General features: G+C 32.8%; 1 protein-coding gene across 1 annotated transcript in view; it reads right to left on the bottom strand.

The window, feature by feature from the left end:
* Positions 1-10,363: 10,363 nt before the first annotated feature.
* LOC100368656 (pyruvate dehydrogenase phosphatase regulatory subunit, mitochondrial-like) overlaps positions 10,364-21,533 on the bottom strand; it is a 29,435-nt gene continuing 18,265 nt past the window's right edge. Inside the window, exons 13-16 of the mRNA XM_085494035.1 lie at positions 20,760-20,967; positions 19,909-19,998; positions 14,663-14,845; positions 10,364-12,355 (exon numbers count right to left, since the gene is read on the bottom strand). Coding sequence (XP_085350161.1) covers positions 12,005-12,355; positions 14,663-14,845; positions 19,909-19,998; positions 20,760-20,967 — 832 coding nt within the window. The 3' untranslated portion in view covers positions 10,364-12,004. The remainder of the gene's footprint in view (positions 12,356-14,662; positions 14,846-19,908; positions 19,999-20,759; positions 20,968-21,533) is intronic.

Below are 21,533 nucleotides of genomic sequence, written 5' to 3'. Positions count from 1 at the left end.
AAGTCAAAACGCAATGTGGAACAAAATTAGCTTAAAATGTTCAAAAATACTGAAGGTTATTCACGAGGCACATCTTAGCTTAGATTCCTGCCCAATTAAATTAAACGGTCGTTTACAGAAGTCATGTAGCCTCATTGATACCCGGACAGTCGGTATTCGGTAATCGAGGAAACTGATATCTCATATTCTTATTACAAGAAACCCGGGCTCTTATTTGTCGAACAGTTTGAAATGAACTAATCAACATTATGAAGACAAACGACGTCACGTGGAGAACTATTTTGTTTATGCGTCTATACAATGCTGGTACTGTGAAATAATTGTTTTCTTTTTAACGAATTTTGATTCACCAGTGAGTCACTGCTATGACGTGTCGTTAAATGTTATCTTCATTTGCATTACCTGGTGACCTACAGCGGCGGAGGTACTGGGGGGGTCGCCCTGGGGGGGGGTCGCCTTCAGCGCAAGGGTTGGTTAGTAGATCTCGCCCGTGCAAAAGTTTGTGCCGCTGCCTCTTACCTAGCAACTCATTAAGTGTGGTTGAAATGGTGCATCTCATATTTAAATTAGCTAAATGATCTTGTTGGTGATGTATGCGATAAATGTAATTTGATTGAAAAGACGTGGATCACACATATACACGGCGTAATGTATTTTCACTGGAGTACGCCATGGTGGCTTCAGTGTTAAAACTGGGACTGAATTGGCGCGAAGACAAACAATACCATTGATGTATTTCACGTAGAGGTCACTCAGTCATAGGCCACTATGTAAACCAGCAAAAACACGCTAGTATAAACCAACGTGTCAATGTTGCATATACTAGTAGTTTATAGAAATACATTAAAGTATAACCTCCCCTTGACAACTCCGTCATTGTACGTCTAGTCAGTCGATGAGCGCTGCGTGTGTTTTAGTAACAAATGCCAATAAGGGTATTGCTAGTTGAATGTTGTAATATTTTGAATTCTTTGAGTGATTTTGTTTACTCTTGTCGATACGTTCACGACATCGGACAAACTTAGCTCGATTATGTTTGTAAACTACTTTTGATTACGGAGGCACCAGGGCATGGCATGTAAACATGTGTATGATGGCGCCGTACCTTGGAAGTTTGCCGACAGGTGCAGGTTAAGTCTTACTTTAATTTTCAAATGTTAGATTATTATAGCAACTACCTTTCGGACATTATGGGAAACTCAGGTCTGCCTCTTTAAGTTGTTTTGAGTTTGAGATCAAAGTTTAAAGAAACCCCATACACCGTTATCAAATGAGCCATGAATCGTACGGAAGTTTAACGACATTGGCAATTAAAAATCGATTACGGTGAATGGGAAAAAGGGCGATTTATGTCCGCATATCTGTTGATAGACTGCAAATACAGGCAGGGTGGCCACGGTTCGTAAGTTTTGAATCATAATCGTCCTTGTGCCAACGGCATAGGCGTGGGTGGTGGAGCGTGTTTGCTAAAACGACGGGATGTGTTATCATTTCACCCACACCTAGGTGCGTTACTCATAGCGGTATTGTCACATCAATTTTCTTTTAAATAAGTTATCCCTTTCATGTCAACTTTTGTCACAAAACGAACCTAATACAATATTTGCTGGTATTCTGATGAGTTCAGTTTAAATTCCGTCTTCAATGGTCAATTATTTTCAGTCCAAGTAAAGTAAACATTGATTGGGTTACCGTAACTGTCACTACTTTTGCGGACGCAAGGGTGGCGTGGGATTAAAAAATAATGATTTTTTTCAGAGTAGCGTATCAAACAAATTCTAAAATAAAAGGGGATCATCTGCTTCGGACATACACGAGTCCCCATGCAAATATTGTGCATCAATAAAATATACATGTAAATATATTTATTCTATTGTATTTTGGTTACTGGCATCTATAGTCACAACAGCTGTTTTGTCAGAATGTAATCAATGATTCAAAACATACGGATTGAAATACCGTACTGTATACAAATCATATCATATGCAAAAATATAGTATTTCGAATGTACTCCGTAGTTATGTCACCACAATAAAGTGGGTTATTTAAATGGCACCGATAATCTCCCTTTTTGACGTGAAAGGTCATGACATATGTATGTTTGCGTAGACATTTCACAATAAATATAAATACTTCAAATTATTAGTCTAACAACAACAACAACCACTGACACACCACTTTTGGCAAATTCAGATAACATTGAATGTGTTTTCTTAATGACATTCTTTTGTAGGTCTTTAGCAACAGTACCTATTTATTTCTTTTCATGTAGAAAAGATCCCCAATTCGGCCATATTTTCGAAAATGAATCATGACATTCGTGGCCAAAATTTGCTTGTATTAGATTGATTGATATTATTTATTTTTTACAAATAAAAAAACAAAACAAAACCGGGGTTCTGAGACATTCGAGTCACGTTCATGTTCAGTCTATTTTTTTCTTACTACACACTCCCGCCAGCGTATTAGTTTTCGCTTCGAATGCTGCGTGATCTCGGGCGTACGATCCCAGATTCCGGGTCATGAATGTCATATAATATAACCCGTACTTAGACTTTTTCTCATATAAAATTGACATTTAAATATGTTTAACAATATCATCACGACACACGAAGCAATTATCTAGCAATCTGTAACACTAAAATAAATATTAATCACGCTCAAATAAACTTTTATCGGCTTAATGTATTGATATCTGGCCATAGAATAACCTGAACTAGTTTATAGGTCATCTTATCTTTATATTTGAAACGGAACATGTTCGTGTTATAATAACAACTTTATCATTTTGTTAATATACTTGACTAACAATTTGTCTAGATCTTACGTGGCCACGAAACACTATTTCCACGAAGTGCAGTAAACACCAGGGCTTAGTATTCATATAGTGTTCTCCATGTTGTTTTATGAGTGTGTGACTGTACCAATGCATCACCGTCCCCGCTGCGCCCCCTGCGGCGGCACCTGGTAAATTTAGAAGGCAATAAACGTAGGAAGCGTGAATACGTTGTTTTTCCGGTCGTAATTCAAAGTTAGAGTGATCGTTTACCGTTCATGTTAAATTATGTTTGCCTTCGTTTTTGATAAATGACAGTTTAGAAGGTCAAGTTGTCAACATTTCTACGTAAATTACAGTTATAAAGAGCGTCGCGAATGAACATGGTTCCCATGATGCAGTGGGTGCTCTACAAATCTGTTTTTTTAGATATATTCTCCTGTGTAACCCTTTTCTTACGTGCTATCAATTAAATATGTAAAGGTTATCCACGATTGATGGTCTTGTTGTTAATTTCACGCGAAAACACTCCCGTATTTTATGTTTTTCATCTGAGTGTGTGTTAATTGACAAAATGCGATAAGACGATGGAAATATTGGATGGAGTTCGCGGTACGTTCACTTTAGATCCACAGTGAGCGACAACTTTGGATAATAATGAGCATGTTTTCAGACCGCATGAGTTGTTCCTCAAATTGGCTATAGAAGATTAGCTACTGTGCCGTTAAAAACATGATGATGTGTTGTAACGGACGTAATAACATGTAATTGTTAAAAAAAATGAACGCGTTATAATATATGTAATATTACTTACATGTTAAAATTATGCAGTGTCGCGTAATTAGCAAAAAAAGATGATTTCGTATTGTAACGGATGTCGCGTAATTGATAGAATTGACATGCTACCATATTGGAACATCCGTAATACATACAAATGTTAAAACATGTTGGGAACGCAATGTATGTAACTACAAAACAGCACGCTGCCTATTATCATGTAACTGTTAAAAATCTACGGTACTGGCTTGTGCTGTAACCGACGTATTACTGCGTAAATTGATGAATAGGAGATGGTGTGTTGTAACGGAGTCACACTTTGTAATTGTTAAAATGGTATGCTACCGTGTTGTTAAAGACGTAATATCGTGTAACTCAAAACAACATGGTGCTGTGTTATAACGGACGTAATATCGTGTAACTCAAAACAACATGGTGCTGTGTTATAACGGGCGTAATATCGTGTAATAAATTGAGAAAAGCTATTTCCGATTATCAGGACTTAGGTGGGCGTAGTTTCGTCAGGAACAAGTGTCCAACTCTATTATTAACAGTGTACGGCACAGTGGGTAACGTGACCCGGGGACGCGTTCCCATACAAAGGACACAGTGTGCCAATATAGGTCTTCCTGGAAGTATGGATAATGTCATAAATATCGTTAACATCTTCATACCATTATTCTCCAGTGTTTCAACATATTTATAGTTCAAAAACTTGTATTTACTTCTCACACAGAAACGTACTTAAAACAACGGTGGTCGTCGCGCCGCGTTGAGTTCGATATAAGACTCATAGCGACGTATACAACGCGTGTAAAATACATTGTTTACATGAAATTCGAACACGCGCTGTGCCGCCCTTTAATTTCTCAAGTACTAGTAAAAAAATTGTAGAGAGTTCCCTCTGTGGCCATCATGTATATTTTTTTTGTTTTTAATATACTGACGCACGACGGTGGTCGCACGGGTTGTGTTTGATATGGGACTCATAGCGACGTATACAACGCGTGTAAAATGCATTGTTAATATGCAATTCGAACACGCGCTGTGCCGCCCTTTAATTTCTCAAGTACTAGTAAAAAAAATTGTAGAGTGCCCTCTGTGGCCATCATGTATATTTATTTTGTTTTTAATATACTGACGCACGACGGTGGTCGCACGGGTTGTGTTTGATATGGGACTCATAGCGACGTATACAACGCGTGTAAAATGCATTGTTAATATGAAATTCGAACACGCGCTGTGCCGCCCTTTAATTTCTCAAGTACTAGTAAAAAAAATTGTAGAGAGTGCCCTCTGTGGCCATCATGTATATTTTTTTTGTTTTTAATATACTGACGCACGACGGTGGTCGCACGGGTTGTGTTCGATGTGGGACTCATAGCGACGAATACAACGCGTGTAAAATACATTGTTTACATGAAATTCGAACACGCGCTGTGCGACGACCGCTGCCCTTTAATCTCTCAAGTACTAGTACAAAAATTGTAACGAGCGCTCTCTGCGGCCATCATATATATTTCGTTGTTTTTATTGTTTTTTGGTTTTGTTTTAATGACACATGATGTAAGTTTTTAATTGTGGTTTTACTGCTTCAAGTGAGTGGTAGCAAAATAAACAAACCTCGGATATCGAAGTTACGTTGATAGCAGACACCATGATGCTGTGTTGTCAGGAGCACAATATTTTGTAACGTATTTGCTCCAAAAGAAGCGTATATATAAACACGCAATTAGAAATACCTTTGTAATTTACGTAAGTGCATATACTAATAGAGCAAATACTTTATTTGTTAAAAAAAATATGATGCCCATCCCATCCCATCGCAACGATTGTAATAGGAGCAAAACAAATTACACACTTGGGGTTGGTACTTTTTCAAAGTGACCTTTATCATAAAAGTGACCATGTTTATAAGAGCTAAACACCAGGCATTGCAAAAAAAAGGATGGAAGGCATTATATGTAAGAAAGGAAACAATTCCTTGCAGTCTCATTAAACAAAATACAGCCAGTTTTATTATTGCAATTCCTTCTACCCATGACATTTTTAGCACGAATGTGAGGATCAGCCATAAATTCTGAAACAGATGAACATGTCATAGTCATAGTCCAGCCATGTTAGCAATATGGCTCTAAAAACAGCTCTCCCATTCAAAATGACCGACATGAAATATGACTGATACAGTTCTGGAATGGCGAAAATGTTCGGATTTGAAGAATTTTTAGAACTGAAATGGTCATCTTCAATTGGATCACAAAAAATGTGCATATGTATGGTATTAATGTGCGATGTGTGTGTAAAGAATGAAATCTGCCCAGACATGCCTGAGATACAGATGTTGATGTACGTACGGACAGATGGATGGATGGATGCACAAAGATGAAATTATTAATTTCTGTAAAATGAAAGAACAAGCAGCCTCTCGGCTGAGATAGCTCCGCTGTTAGCAATGCACATTTCAATTAAAGAACAGAAGATATCATTAGAAAATGAACAATATGCATAGTATCAATGCAATGGGACTTGCTGTTTTCAACAAGAATTCAAAAATATCATTTTTCACCATAAATGATTGTGGTTTTTAACAAGAAGAAAATATCACTTTTTACCAAAAATGACAAAAATATTCACCAAAATTAGAAAATTAAAGATATCGTCATGAAATGAACAAATTGAAAATGGTCCACATGTAGTACCTATATATGTAATATCAAAGCAATTGGACTTGCGGTTTTTACCAAGAAGTTGAAAATAACACTTTTTACCAAAAATGACAAAAATATTCACCAAAATTAAAAAATTGAAGATATCATCATGAAATGAACAAATTTGAGAGTGGTCCACATGTAGTACCTATATATGTAATATCAAAGCAATTGGACTTGCGGTTTTTAACAAGAAGTTGAAAATATCACTTTTGACCAAAAATTACAAAAATATTCATCAAAATTGGAGAATTGAAGATATCATCATGAAATGAACAAATTTGAGAGTGGTCCATATGTAGTACCTATATATGTAATATCAAAGCAATTGGACTTGTGGTTTTTAACAAGAAGTCAAAAATATCACTTTTTACCAAAAATGACAAAAATATTCACCAAAATTAGAGAATTTAAGATATCCTTACAAAATGAACAAATCTGAGAGAGGTCCACGTGTAGTACCTATATATGTAATATCAAAGCAATTGGACTTGCGGTTTTTAACAATAAGTTGAAAATATCACTTTTTACAAAAGATTACAAAAATATTCACCAAAATTAGAGAATTAAAGATATCATTACAAAATGAACAAATCTGAGAGAGGTCTACATGTAGTACCTACATATGTAATATCAAAGCAATTGGACTTGCGGTTTTTAACAAGAAGTCGAAAATATCACTTTTTACCAAAAATGACAAAAATATTCACCAAAATTAGAGAATTTAAGATATCCTTACAAAATGAACAAATCTGAGAGAGGTCCACGTGTAGTACCTATATATGTAATATCAAAGCAATTGGACTTGCGGTTTTTAACAAGAAGTCGAAAATATCACTTTTTACCAAAAATGACAAAAATATTCACCAAAATTAGAGAATTTAAGATATCCTTACAAAATGAACAAATCTGAGAGAGGTCCACGTGTAGTACCTATATATGTAATATCAAAGCAATTGGACTTGTGGTTTTTAACAAGAAGTCAAAAATATCACTTTTTACCAAAAATGACAAAAATATTCACCAAAATTAGAGAATTTAAGATATCCTTACAAAATGAACAAATCTGAGAGAGGTCCACGTGTAGTACCTATATATGTAATATCAAAGCAATTGGACTTGCGGTTTTTAACAATAAGTTGAAAATATCACTTTTTACAAAAGATTACAAAAATATTCACCAAAATTAGAGAATTAAAGATATCATTACAAAATGAACAAATCTGAGAGAGGTCTACATGTAGTACCTACATATGTAATATCAAAGCAATTGGACTTGCGGTTTTTAACAAGAAGTCGAAAATATCACTTTTTACCAAAAATGACAAAAATATTCACCAAAATTAGAGAATTTAAGATATCCTTACAAAATGAACAAATCTGAGAGAGGTCCACGTGTAGTACCTATATATGTAATATCAAAGCAATTGGACTTGCGGTTTTTAACAAGAAGTTGAAAATATCACTTTTTACAAAAAATTACAAAAATATTCACCAAAATTAGAGAATTAAAGATATCATTACAAAATGAACAAATCTGAGAGAGGTCTCCCCAAGGTACATATACACCAAGTATCAAAGCATTCAGGCTTGTAGTTTTCAAGAAGAAGTCGAATAAGTAAAACATTGACACGGACGACGGACGCCGGACAATCACTCATATGATAAGCTCCGCTCGACAAAGTCGACAGCGGAGCTAAAAAAAGCCAGATTTTGAGGCTTTTGTATCTTATTGTAAACTCATTTATGAATGTGAAAATTACATTGCAAAACAAGGTAAGACAAGTAAGATGATATTGCACCTTAAAAAGTGGCGCCCTATACTGTTATAACTGAGATAACTTTATTGTAAGAAAACTGATGTAATTTAGAAAACTAAGTACCCAATAAAACATCTTAAAAAAAAAAAGATGAAATTATTAGTCCCTTTTTTCAGACTATATCCGAATGGGGACTAATAATATGGCCAAGCATCAAGTTGACCGCAAGTCTGTCGTCTTTGATTCGATCCCCAAAATAAAGTATCAGTTATGCAATTAATTAGGTAATGCAAATTACTGGTCATAAGATCAGTTAAATTGTTTCTGAATGAATTTGTAGTGTACAGTTAGTCATTAAGGGAGAACAATATGCTGGTCTGGTGTCAATAAAACTCAGATTTAATGTACGGCTGTTCTAAACACACAATCTAATCTGGTCTGGTGTCAATAAAACTCAGATTTAATGTACGGCTGTTCTAAACACGCAATTTAATCTGGTCTGGTGTCAATAAAACTCAGATTTAATGTACGGCTGTTCTAAACACGCAATCTAATCTGGTCTGGTGTCAATAAAACTCAGATTTAATGTATGGCTGTTCTAAACACGCAATCTAATCTGGTCTGGTGTCAATAAAACTCAGATTTAATGTATGGCTGTTCTAAACACGCAATCTAATCTGGTCTGGTGTCAATAAAACTCAGATTTAATGTACGGCTGTTCTAAACACGCAATCTAATCTGGTCTGGTGTCAATAAAACTCAGATTTGATGTACGGCTGTTCTAAACACGCAATCTAATCTGGTCTGGTGTCAATAAAACTCAGATTTAATGTATGGCTGTTCTAAACACGCAATCTAATCTGGTCTGGTGTCAATAAAACTCAGATTTGATGTACGGCTGTTCTAAACACGCAATCTAATCTGGTCTGGTGTCAATAAAACTCAGATTTAATGTACGGCTGTTCTAAACACGCAATCTAATCTGGTCTGGTGTCAATAAAACTCAGATTTAATGTATGGCTGTTCTAAACACGCAATCTGATCTGGTCTGGTGTCAATAAAACTCAGATTTAATGTACGGCTGTTCTAAACACGCAATCTAATCTGGTCTGGTGTCAATAAAACTCAGATTTAATGTACGGCTGTTCTAAACACGCAATCTAATCTGGTCTGGTGTCAATAAAACTCAGATTTGATGTATGGCTGTTCTAAACACGCAATCTAATATGGTCTGGTGTCAATCAAACTCAGATTTAATGTACGGCTGTTCTAAACACGCAATCTAATCTGGTTTGGTGTCAATAAAACTCAGATTTGATGTATGGCTGTTCTAAACACGCAATCTAATCTGGTCTGGTGTCAATAAAACTCAGATTTGATGTACGGCTGTTCTAAACACGCAATCTAATCTGGTCTGGTGTCAATAAAACTCAGATTTAATGTACGGCTGTTCTAAACACGCAATCTAATATGGTCTGGTGTCAATAAAACTCAGATTTAATGTACGGCTGTTGTAAACACGCAATCTAATCTGGTCTGGTGTCAATAAAACTCAGATTTAATGTACGGCTGTTCTAAACACGCAATCTAATCTGGTCTGGTGTCAATAAAACTCAGATTTAATGTACGGCAGTTCTAAACACGCAATCTAATCTGGTCTGGTGTCAATAAAACTCAGATTTAATGTACGGCTGTTCTAAACACGCAATCTGATATCACATGGTCAACAATTTTATAGAATATATTATTTTTCATATTTATGCTAACGTATTTCATATTTATGCTACTGTGTTTTATATTTATGCTACCGTATTTCATATTTATGCTACCGTATTTCATATTTATGCTACAGTATTTCATATTTATGCTACCGTATTTTATATTTATGCTACCGTATTTTATATTTATGCTACCGTATTTCATATTTATGCTACCGTATTTCATATTTATGCTACCGTATTTCATATTTATGCTACCGTATTTCAGTGTCCAAACTCAAGTAAAATGCAAACAAGATGGCTAACTCATGGCCATGTATACAACCATGTATAATGTATGTACCAAATTTGAATGAAAACCAACAAAGCATGTCCAAGATAGAACATGTTCAAAAAAAAGATGGATGCAGTCAGCCATTTTGGATTTAATCGCTAAACCAATGCATATGCATATGTCTCCCATAAAGTACTAGGCAAAGAGTGAACAGATTTGGTCCAGAGGGTTGTTAAATACGACTCTGGATGAATGAGACGGAATTATAAGTTCCTGTTTCAAACTTTGTCGAACGGGTACTAAAAAAATCAAAGACAGAGAGGTACCTGGTAAAACATCACATAACAGGGTAACTTTGAATTTTTAACTTTATTCAGGATGACACCTTTTTTACAAGAATGACTTTTTTAAGCTTTCAGCTACATACTTTATTCCGAATACTTATTGATAAAACATGGAAGTCTATCCACAAAATAAAATTAATAATTGTTTAAATAAATAAATACATGTACATCAAACTGAATAAAAAGAACTGTCTGGTTCTCGTACACACAAATATCACATAATCTCAGAAATTAAGTTCATCAAGAAGTATTAGAAAATATAGTTTCATACACAAATATTATACACTTGTGTAATGTTAAAGTATGATAGTAATTGTGTGGTTTTAGACAGATGTACAATACATGTTTTCCTTACATGAAACCCAACTACTACCCAAACTACAACTAGTATGACAATTTAAATTTCTCAAAAGTCACCACAACTGTAAAATTAAAGTTATTCACAGAAGTAGAGCACGTCAGCTGCATTACAACATGGAGGTATTTAAGTAAAAATAATTTAAAATGATTCGCAATTAGAAAAATAATAGTAGTACTGTATCCAGCTGATACCCCATCCATCCTAAACCACGCCCATGTGTGGTGTTTAAAATAGTGGGCGATGTTTTAGTCCACACATTGCCTGACTGAACCAACAAACATTTTAACAGACACCAATTTTGCCGTCCGTCATCTTGCATCTAGCACGCTATTTCAAATATGATGCTAAAAATAATTCACTGTGAAGTCGCAACGCGTTTAAGAAAACATGACACAAAAAATGTTTCTCTTGGTATACTCTTTCGCAGGGTTATTTTTCCAGACAAGATGGGCTTCATAATACCTGCCGGGCGATTTTTTGGTCCACACATTTCTAATAAAAAAAATCAAATCCTCCATAAGATTGCCCAGGGTGGGGTGTCAGCCGAATCCGGTAATTTTATTTATTTATAACTTTCAGGTCAATGTTTTATTTTATACAACATTTCCTTCAGTGAAAACTGTTGAATCATTAATTTTTACTGTATTTACTTTCACTAATCTGAGTATATTTCCTAAGAGTACATAGATTTGCCATTATAACAATTAATGTAAATTTACATGCATTTACAGTAGTGTACTGTAACATAATGTAATTTGGTCTCATGCAAATGTGAATGAACGTGATTTGTCAAGGCACTGGCCCTAAAAACCATGGCCGCCAGTCGGCCATTTCAAATCTGATCAGAAATACAAAATACCATGGTACATGTTAGAACAAATTCATCAATATATGACCAAGTTACGGCTCCGGAATTGCAGAAATGCTTGCTTTTGATGAATTTTAAGCATGAAAATGGCCGCTATTCGGCCATCCTGAATCAGATTGTGAAACAAATGGACGTATGTGCACAAGAAATCAGAAATCTCACTAGCAAGTAGTAGTTGATCATAATTGAAACAAAACAATAAAAATATGCTTTGTTTAGATCACAATTAAATTGTCAATGGTTGTAACAGGGAAGACTAATTATTAATAAATTATTATAATGTCATATTATAAAATGTTATATTAAAATTTAGGGTGACAATAGTCAATGACGATCAGCAAACTTGGACTGAATAGCATAAAGATGTTAAATGGGAAGTTTATTAACAAAGGCTGCATAGTATACTCGTCTGGATCTGTTAGTGAATTAGTGGAGTGTACAGTCTTGGTTTGGCAGGATACTTTTTACCAACAATCTCTATTTCATAATGACCTGACATTACATATTCATTGTTGATAAGTTGATGTTCACCAGTTTTCTCATCAACATTTGTAACCCACCCAAAACCCACCATCCTGTTGAGAGTAAATCCACAACCGACGGAGGTTGTCAAACCAGTGAATTGACCATTGCGATATATTGCTTCACCACCCCATGGCCATAAATCATTTTCTATATCGTGGTCTTCTAGTAGAAAGAATACAATTCGCTGTGTAATGCCATTGTTTTTTTGAGCCGCTAGAGCTTTTCGACCAATAAAATCAATGTCCTATGAAGAGAAGACATTTATTGTATATCAGATTGCAGTTATAGACATGAGTCAGCCCTGGTCCATGCTTTCCACTCCTATGTTCACAGACTACTGTGGAATACTTTATTTTCGCTGGAATTAATTTTCGCTGAAAAGGCTTTTTCGGCGTTCTTAATGGAATTTATTTTCACTGATTTTTGATGAGTTGAATGTGAAATGTTGGAAAAAAAGCCATGCATGGCACAGTCCCCGTTAGTTATCAAATTTAAGATATATAGTTTTGTTTATAGTAATATAGCTGGAATAGAACCATGTCAGGAATATGATTTTTTAACATTAAAATGATTGACATTTGTATCTGATCGTCAAACAAGTACTTGTCCATATTGAGAGATATTGCTCTGGAACAGCATTCAAAATCAGCCATTTTGAATACATGTATATATATATAACATGATGTATAACGAATATATAAAATTTGAATATAATCAGTCAAAGCATTTAAGAGATATGGCTCTAAAAGCCCAATCATTAAAACAAAATGGCCACCAGTCAGCCATTTTGAATCCAATCTGAAAAATAAAATAACGTGCATCAGGAACCCGTAATGTCTAATGTATGTACCAAGTTTGAATGCAATCCATCCATAAATGCCAGAAATGCTTAATATTTGATGATTTTTTAGCACAAAAATGACCACCATTTGGCCATTTTGAATAGGATCGTCAAACCAATATATCTGTTTATCTATGACATGATGTATAATGAATATTCAAAATTTGAATATAATCAGTCAAAACAAGTCGAAGATATGGGTCTAGAAGCTCATTCATTAAAACAAAATGGCCGCCAGACAGCTATTTTGAATCCGATCTGAAAAATAAATGATGTGCATCAGGAACCTGTAATGTCTAATATATGTACCAAGTTTGAACGAAATCCATCCATAAATGCCAGAAATGCTTGATATTTGATGTTTTTTAGCACAAAAATGGCCACCATTTGGCCATTTTGAATAGAATCGTCAAACCAATATATCTGTCTATCTATGACATGACATGATGTATAATGAATATTTAAAATTTGAACATAATTAGTGAAAGCAAGTTAGAGATATGTCAGGAGAACCACATTCATTAATACAAAATGGCTGCCAGTCGGCCATTTTTAATCTTATCTAAAAAACAAAATTATTTGCATCAAGGTCCCATAATGTCTAATGTATATACCAAGTTTGAACAAAATCCATCTGTAAACAGCCGAGAAATGCTTGATCTTGATGATTTTTTAGCACCAAAATGGTCGCCATTCGGCCATCTTGAATCAGATCATAAAACAAAATGATGTGCAACAAGGTCCTATAATGTCTAATGTATATACCAAGTTTGAACAAAATCCATCTGTAAACAGCCGAGAAATGCTTGATTTTTAGGATTTTTTAGCACAAAAATGGCCGCCATTTGGCCATCTTGAATCAGATCAGGTAACAAATTGACGTGCATATGTATAATATCATGTATGATGTATGTGTGAAGTTTGATTGTGATTGGTTCAGGCATTTCTAAGATACAGGTCCGGACGCACGCACAGACGCACGCACACATGCACTGCGTTCGAACGGGGACTAAATAGTATATTCGCTGGATTTTATTTTCACAGAATCATCCCTTCAGCGAAAATAAATTCAAAGCGAAAATGAAGTATTCTACAGTAATTGTCAACAGGTAAAAGCAAGGAGAGAAAATGAAAAATTTACTGTCTCCATTTATGCATTTTTGATATTCTTGGTATTGAAAACTATAGAAACCATATAGCACTATCAATTATTTTCTAACAAAATGAATAATGAATAATTTTTTATATAAAAACAACACATTTGTAACTTCATACTATTCAACCAATATGATATTGATCTCAGCCAATCACAGTAATGTAGAAAAACAATGTATACCGTAAGTGACCAATCACAGTCATGAAAACAACACTAGTTTCCTCCAATGTCCAATCAAATCCATGAGAAGAACAACATGAATTGGCCAATCATAGTCACTTTAAGAACAATGATTATCTGCATTGACCAATCACATAACAGCAAGAAAGACAGTTACCTGAACTGGCCAATCATAGTCACTTTAAAAACAATGATTATCTGCATTGACCAATAACAGTCACAGCAGGAAAGACAGTTACCTGAACTGGCCAATCACATCACAGCAAGAAAGACAGTTACCTGAACTGGCCAATCCCAACGGGAGTGAGAACTATATTTTAACAAACTTTATTTAGAGAAAATAGAAATAGTTTTCCAGGTTTGTAGACATTTACCTTTTCCAATTTCACTTGAAATGCTCTCCCAGCTTCAAATGGAGTATGTATAGACTTAAAATCTTGGATCTGGAATGTAAAGAATTTCTCAATTCTCAGATACTGATACGCGATGTAGCCAATATTAAGAACACCGTAATTCTTGCCATGCTCCATCAAATTGTCATAAAGGGGAATAGCCATCTGTAAAAAAACAAGATGAATTAAGTTTGAGCAATCTTGTTAAAGGTCATTCTGACCTAATTTTTTTCAATAAACATTTTTTAAAAAATCTTACTGAACTCAATAATAAAGCACATTTTTTATTCTTCATTGGAAAAATTATCTCTATTATAAGCACATTGTGTACAGAATCATTTAAATACAACTTATTTTAACCATAGAAAATTGTAAGACCTTTATCTAGTACTGCACTACATATGACTTTGTTATCATGCGGAAGTTACAGCTTCACAAAAGTTTGTGATTTTATAGTTTTTTAATCAATATGACACATTTTACCACTTTGAGTGTCAGTCTTTTGTCAGGTTTACAAACCAAACCCACATAATTTTATAATAAACAAGACATCTTAAGATGACACAGCCCCCACTTGTCAGACATGATTATAGTTGGCTATGAATTATAAAGTTTGAATGTATATGTATAAAATCGGGTAGGAAGATTAAGTTGAAAATCAAAAGTATGTTACTCAAAGTTAACAGCTAGGACATCTCTATTACTGTAAAATCTGTATTAGAAGTCGCGGCTTCTATTTAAAATGGTACAATGCAACAGAGGGGATGCGGCTTCTATTAGAGCATCTACACATATGAGAAATGATGAATTTTTGGTTCTCAATTATTCAAATAGAATGGATGCGACTTCTATTAGGGATGCGGCTTCTAATACAGATTTTACGGTACATTTTGTAAAATTTGCATCAATTTTACAAAAATTCACAATCAATTGAATATAAAAATTCAATTGAGTCAATATTAAATATCAAATACCTGAAGTATTAGTTCACAAGATATTAAGAAAAATTCAATTGAGTCAATATTAAATATCAAATACCTGAACTATTAGTTCACAAGATATTAAGAAAAATTCAATTGAGTCAATATTAAATATCAAATACCTGAACTATTAGTTCACAAGATATTAAGAAAAATTCAATTGAGTCAATATTAAATATCAAATACCTGAACTATTAGTTCACAAGATATTAAGAAAAATTCAATTGAGTCAATATTAAATATCAAATACCTGAACTATTAGTTCACAAGATATTAAGAAAAATTCAATTGAGTCAATATTAAATATCAAATACCTGAACTATTAGTTCACAAGATATTAAGAAAAATTCAATTGAGTCAATATTAAATATCAAATACCTGAACTATTAGTTCACAAGATATTAAGAAAAATTCAATTGAGTCAATATTAAATATCAAATACCTGAACTATTAGTTCACAAGATATTAAGAAAAATTCAATTGAGTCAATATTAAATATCAAATACCTGAACTATTAGTTCACAAGATATTAAGAAAAATTCAATTGAGTCAATATTAAATATCAAATACCTGAACTATTAGTTCACAAGATATTATTCAATTGAGTCAATATTAAATATCAAATACCTGAACTATTAGTTCACAAGATATTATTCAATTGAGTCAATATTAAATATCAAATACCTGAACTATTAGTTCACAAGATATTAAGAAAAATTCAATTGAGTCAATATTAAATATCAAATACCTGAACTATTAGTTCACAAGATATTAAGAAAAATTCAATTGAGTCAATATTAAATATCAAATACCTGAACTATTAGTTCACAAGATATTAAGAAAAATTCAATTGAGTCAATATTAAATATCAAATACCTGAACTATTAGTTCACAAGATATTAAGAAAAATTCAATTGAGTCAATATTAAATATCAAATACCTGAACTATTAGTTCACAAGATATTAAGAAAAATTCAATTGAGTCAATATTAAATATCAAATACCTGAACTATTAGTTCACAAGATATTAAGAAAAATTCAATTGAGTCAATATTAAATATCAAATACCTGAACTATTAGTTCACAAGATATTAAGAAAAATTCAATTGAGTCAATATTAAATATCAAATACCTGAACTATTAGTTCACAAGATATTAAGAAAAATTCAATTGAGTCAATATTAAATATCAAATACCTGAACTATTAGTTCACAAGATATTAAGAAAAATTCAATTGAGTCAATATTAAATATCAAATAGCTGAACTATTAGTTCACAAGATATTAAGAAAAATTCAATTGAGTCAATATTAAATATCAAATACCTGAACTATTAGTTCACAAGATATTAAGAAAAATTCAATTGAGTCAATATTAAATATCAAATACCTGAACTATTAGTTCACAAGATATTAAGAAAAATTCAATTGAGTCAATATTAAATATCAAATACCTGAACTATTAGTTCACAAGATATTAAGAAAAATTCAATTGAGTCAATATTAAATATCAAATAGCTGAACTATTAGTTCACAAGATATTAAGAAAAATTCAATTGAGTCAATATTAAATATCAAATACCTGAACTATTAGTTCACAAGATATTAAGAAAAATTCAATTGAGTCAATATTAAATATCAAATACCTGAACTATTAGTTCACAAGATATTAAGAAAAATTCAATTGAGTCAATATTAAATATCAAATAGCTGAACTATTAGTTCACAAGATATTAAGAAAAATTCAATTGAGTCAATATTAAATATCAAATACCTGAACTATTAGTTCACAAGATATTAAGAAAAATTCAATTGAGTCAATATTAAATATCAAATACCTGAACTATTAGTTCACAAGATATTAAGAAAAATTCAATTGAGTCAATATTAAATATCAAATACCTGAACTATTAGTTCACAAGATATTAAGAAAAATTCAATTGAGTCAATATTAAATATCAAATACCTGAACTATTAGTTCACAAGATATTAAGAAAAATTCAATTGAGTCAATATTAAATATCAAATACCTGAACTATTAGTTCACAAGATATTAAGAAAAATTCAATTGAGTCAATATTAAATATCAAATACCTGAACTATTAGTTCACAAGATATTAAGAAAAATTCAATTGAGTCAATATTAAATATCAAATACCTGAACTATTAGTTCACAAGATATTAAGAAAAATTCAATTGAGTCAATATTAAATATCAAATAGCTGAACTATTAGTTCACAAGATATTAAGAAAAATTCAATTGAGTCAATATTAAATATCAAATACCTGAACTATTAGTTCACAAGATATTAAGAAAAATTCAATTGAGTCAATATTAAATATCAAATACCTGAACTATTAGTTCACAAGATATTAAGAAAAATTCAATTGAGTCAATATTAAATATCAAATACCTGAACTATTAGTTCACAAGATATTAAGAAAAATTCAATTGAGTCAATATTAAATATCAAATACCTGAACTATTAGTTCACAAGATATTAAGAAAAATTCAATTGAGTCAATATTAAATATCAAATACCTGAACTATTAGTTCACAAGATATTAAGAAAAATTCAATTGAGTCAATATTAAATATCAAATACCTGAACTATTAGTTCACAAGATATTAAGAAAAATTCAATTGAGTCAATATTAAATATCAAATAGCTGAACTATTAGTTCACAAGATATTAAGAAAAATTCAATTGAGTCAATATTAAATATCAAATACCTGAACTATTAGTTCACAAGATATTAAGAAAAATTCAATTGAGTCAATATTAAATATCAAATACCTGAACTATTAGTTCACAAGATATTAAGAAAAATTCAATTGAGTCAATATTAAATATCAAATACCTGAACTATTAGTTCACAAGATATTAAGAAAAATTCAATTGAGTCAATATTAAATATCAAATACCTGAACTATTAGTTCACAAGATATTAAGAAAAATTCAATTGAGTCAATATTAAATATCAAATACCTGAACTATTAGTTCACAAGATATTAAGAAAAATTCAATTGAGTCAATATTAAATATCAAATACCTGAACTATTAGTTCACAAGATATTAAGAAAAATTCAATTGAGTCAATATTAAATATCAAATACCTGAACTATTAGTTCACAAGATATTAAGAAAAATTCAAAATTAATTACATATGCAATTGAGCTTGTTAATTAAGTTGAAACTCAATACAGTGGCCCCTCGCTAAGTCGCGGGTGTTGGGATCCAAGCAAAAACCGCGACTTATCGAGGGGCCACTGTATTTCATAGCACATATCGTGTATTGACAAATCAAGTAAGTCTATACCTGCTTTGCTCTGATTTGGACTATTAGTTTACAAGATATTAACAAGAATTCAAATTAATAATTAAATATGCAAATGAGCTCATTATTTGATTTCTTGAAAAAATAAATCAATGTGCATCTGTACCAGTAGTCACTAGGTTTTTGTACCAAGTCTCAGCAAAATCGGTCAATGTGATGAAATGATGATGAACACACCCAAAAATATGGAATTTACAGGATTTTGGCATTCAAAATGGCCGCCAGGCAGCCATATTTTATCAAATCAGGAAATAAATTCAATGTGAATATACATATTATAATACCTCCTCACTGTGTCTTTGTACCTAGTATCATTGAAATCAGTCAAGGCATCTCTGAGAAATATCGATGGACAGACAAAAGCCATGATTAACAATCAAAATGGCTGCCAGTCGGCCATATTTGATCATTTCAAAAAAGTAAAACCACATGCATCTGTATGGGTGGTCCCTTTGTCTTTGTAACAAGTCTCAACTAAGTCGGTCAAGCCATCTCCGAGAAATGACAATGGACACACAAGGACCGAATTTGAGTGAATTTTTGCATTAAAAATGGCCACCAGTCAGCCATATTTGATTAATCGGGAAATAAAGTGCAAATGTATGGTTGACCACTATGTCTTTGTACCAAGTTTCAAAAAAATCGGTCAAGCCATCTCTGAGAAATAACTCCAGACGGACGAACGAACGGACGAACGGACTGATGGACTGATGGACTGACGAAGGCGGACTTTGTCTGGGTGGAGACTAATTAGTGATAAACTTAAAATCCTGGAAGGTCTTGGAAATGTGATGTTATTTTTTTTTCTTTTTACTGAATTCTGGATATTTTTTTCACACAAAAAGTTTGAAAACTTTAAAAACCTAAATTATCAAAGCCTTTCTGCCACTTAGACCCCTTTCTTTACTTACCTCATTGGGTATGTACAGCATCCAGCCCTTTTCACCACAGTGTGTCATCGTTAATGCTCTAACACCGGATGCATATCCAATATCAATAACCTAAAGCAGGAAGAAAGTCAATAGTTTGTGTAAATGTATAACTGTAAGTTGAAAAATGATATCAAAATCTCAAATTTCCACTATTGTATTTATGGTAATAATAACTGTGATAGGCCTTATTCATGACCTCTAAAGGTCACACATCCTGGTACTTTCTGACCTCTAAAGGTCACACATCCTGGTACTTTCTGACCTCTAAAGGTTACATATTTCAGTATTCTGACCTCTAAAGGTCACACATTCTGGTTTCTTTCTGATCCCTAAAGGTCACACATATTGGTACTTTCTGACCTCTAAAGGTCGCACATCCTGGTACTCTAACTGTCAAGCATCCTGGTATTTTCTGGGGGTATTGTCCTATAACAGGAATAAATTCCAATATTGCATCTCAATGTTAAACTGTTTTTAATCTTGTGATAAATGATTGTTTTATTTCTCAAACTTCAATTGACTGATAATCATATATGTATGTGACATGAGACTTGAACCAAGACATGAACGACACTATGCTGAGCAGTACAACACAGTAAATATTTCATTCAGCCACCCTCAAAGAAAGATAACTGAACTTATTTCATGCCAAGAATGTGAAAATGGTCAATGCTGATTCAAGTTACACATCCATAATTAGATGTGTATGAAGACTATCCTGACATGGTGGTAAATGTGGATTTCATGATGTCTGCATATTGGTGATGTGTCCGAGTCGCAATTATGCAAATTTTTCATCAACTGAAAAATGAGTAAAATTATGCAAAAACCTGGGCTGTAAACGGTTTGAAGTCACCACTTTCCAATGATGTGGTCGTCAGTTCTTGTAGTAAGTCTTTTGATTTAGGTCCCATGATATTGATTGCTGTGTAGTCCTGTGTGACATCAGTGAGTGTAATCTTACTGTGAGGATCGATGTGATTGGATATCCAGGAATATCCACGAGTTCGTTGAAATGACGGCGAAATGATGAAGTAGCTACAAACAATAAAATGTCACAAAGTTAGGATTAAGCACACAACACAAGAAAAAGGATTAATTTGATTAAAATCTGATCTACTGTACGGCATTAATTTAATTTAATTGTATATATTTTATTTTACTTTAACTATATATATTTTTATTATTTTGTAATTGTTTTAATTATTATTATGTCAATCTTATTTTGTATTACTTTAACTATCACCACCTTGTGGGCTCTCACATTTAACAATTCCACCAAATAACTAAGTGTCTGATAAAAATTAATAATTGAAAAGATATTTAAGAAAAAAAAGCCCAAACTGGGATCAAATTTTAATCAGACAGGGTGGAGGATGTGGGGAAGCAGTTGTATCAAACGAAACCAACAAGTAGTTTGGAGTTAAAATGGATATTTAAAAACTCATGCTAGCCAAAGAGACAGTGAATGGGATTGTTGGAAATTATCAATGTTTTTCAAAACAATTCTTCCACATGCGGAGCTCTTGAATTTGATTTGATTTGAAGTTTCAATCAAAGAAAGCTTAGAAAGAACTCCCATGTGCTGAGAGTATTGGAGACGC

This window comes from Saccoglossus kowalevskii, chromosome 19, assembly GCF_978046115.1.
Source record: "Saccoglossus kowalevskii chromosome 19, keSacKowa6.1, whole genome shotgun sequence".
Lineage (NCBI taxonomy): Eukaryota > Metazoa > Hemichordata > Enteropneusta > Harrimaniidae > Saccoglossus > Saccoglossus kowalevskii.
This window is presented reverse-complemented; position numbering and strand designations above follow the sequence as displayed.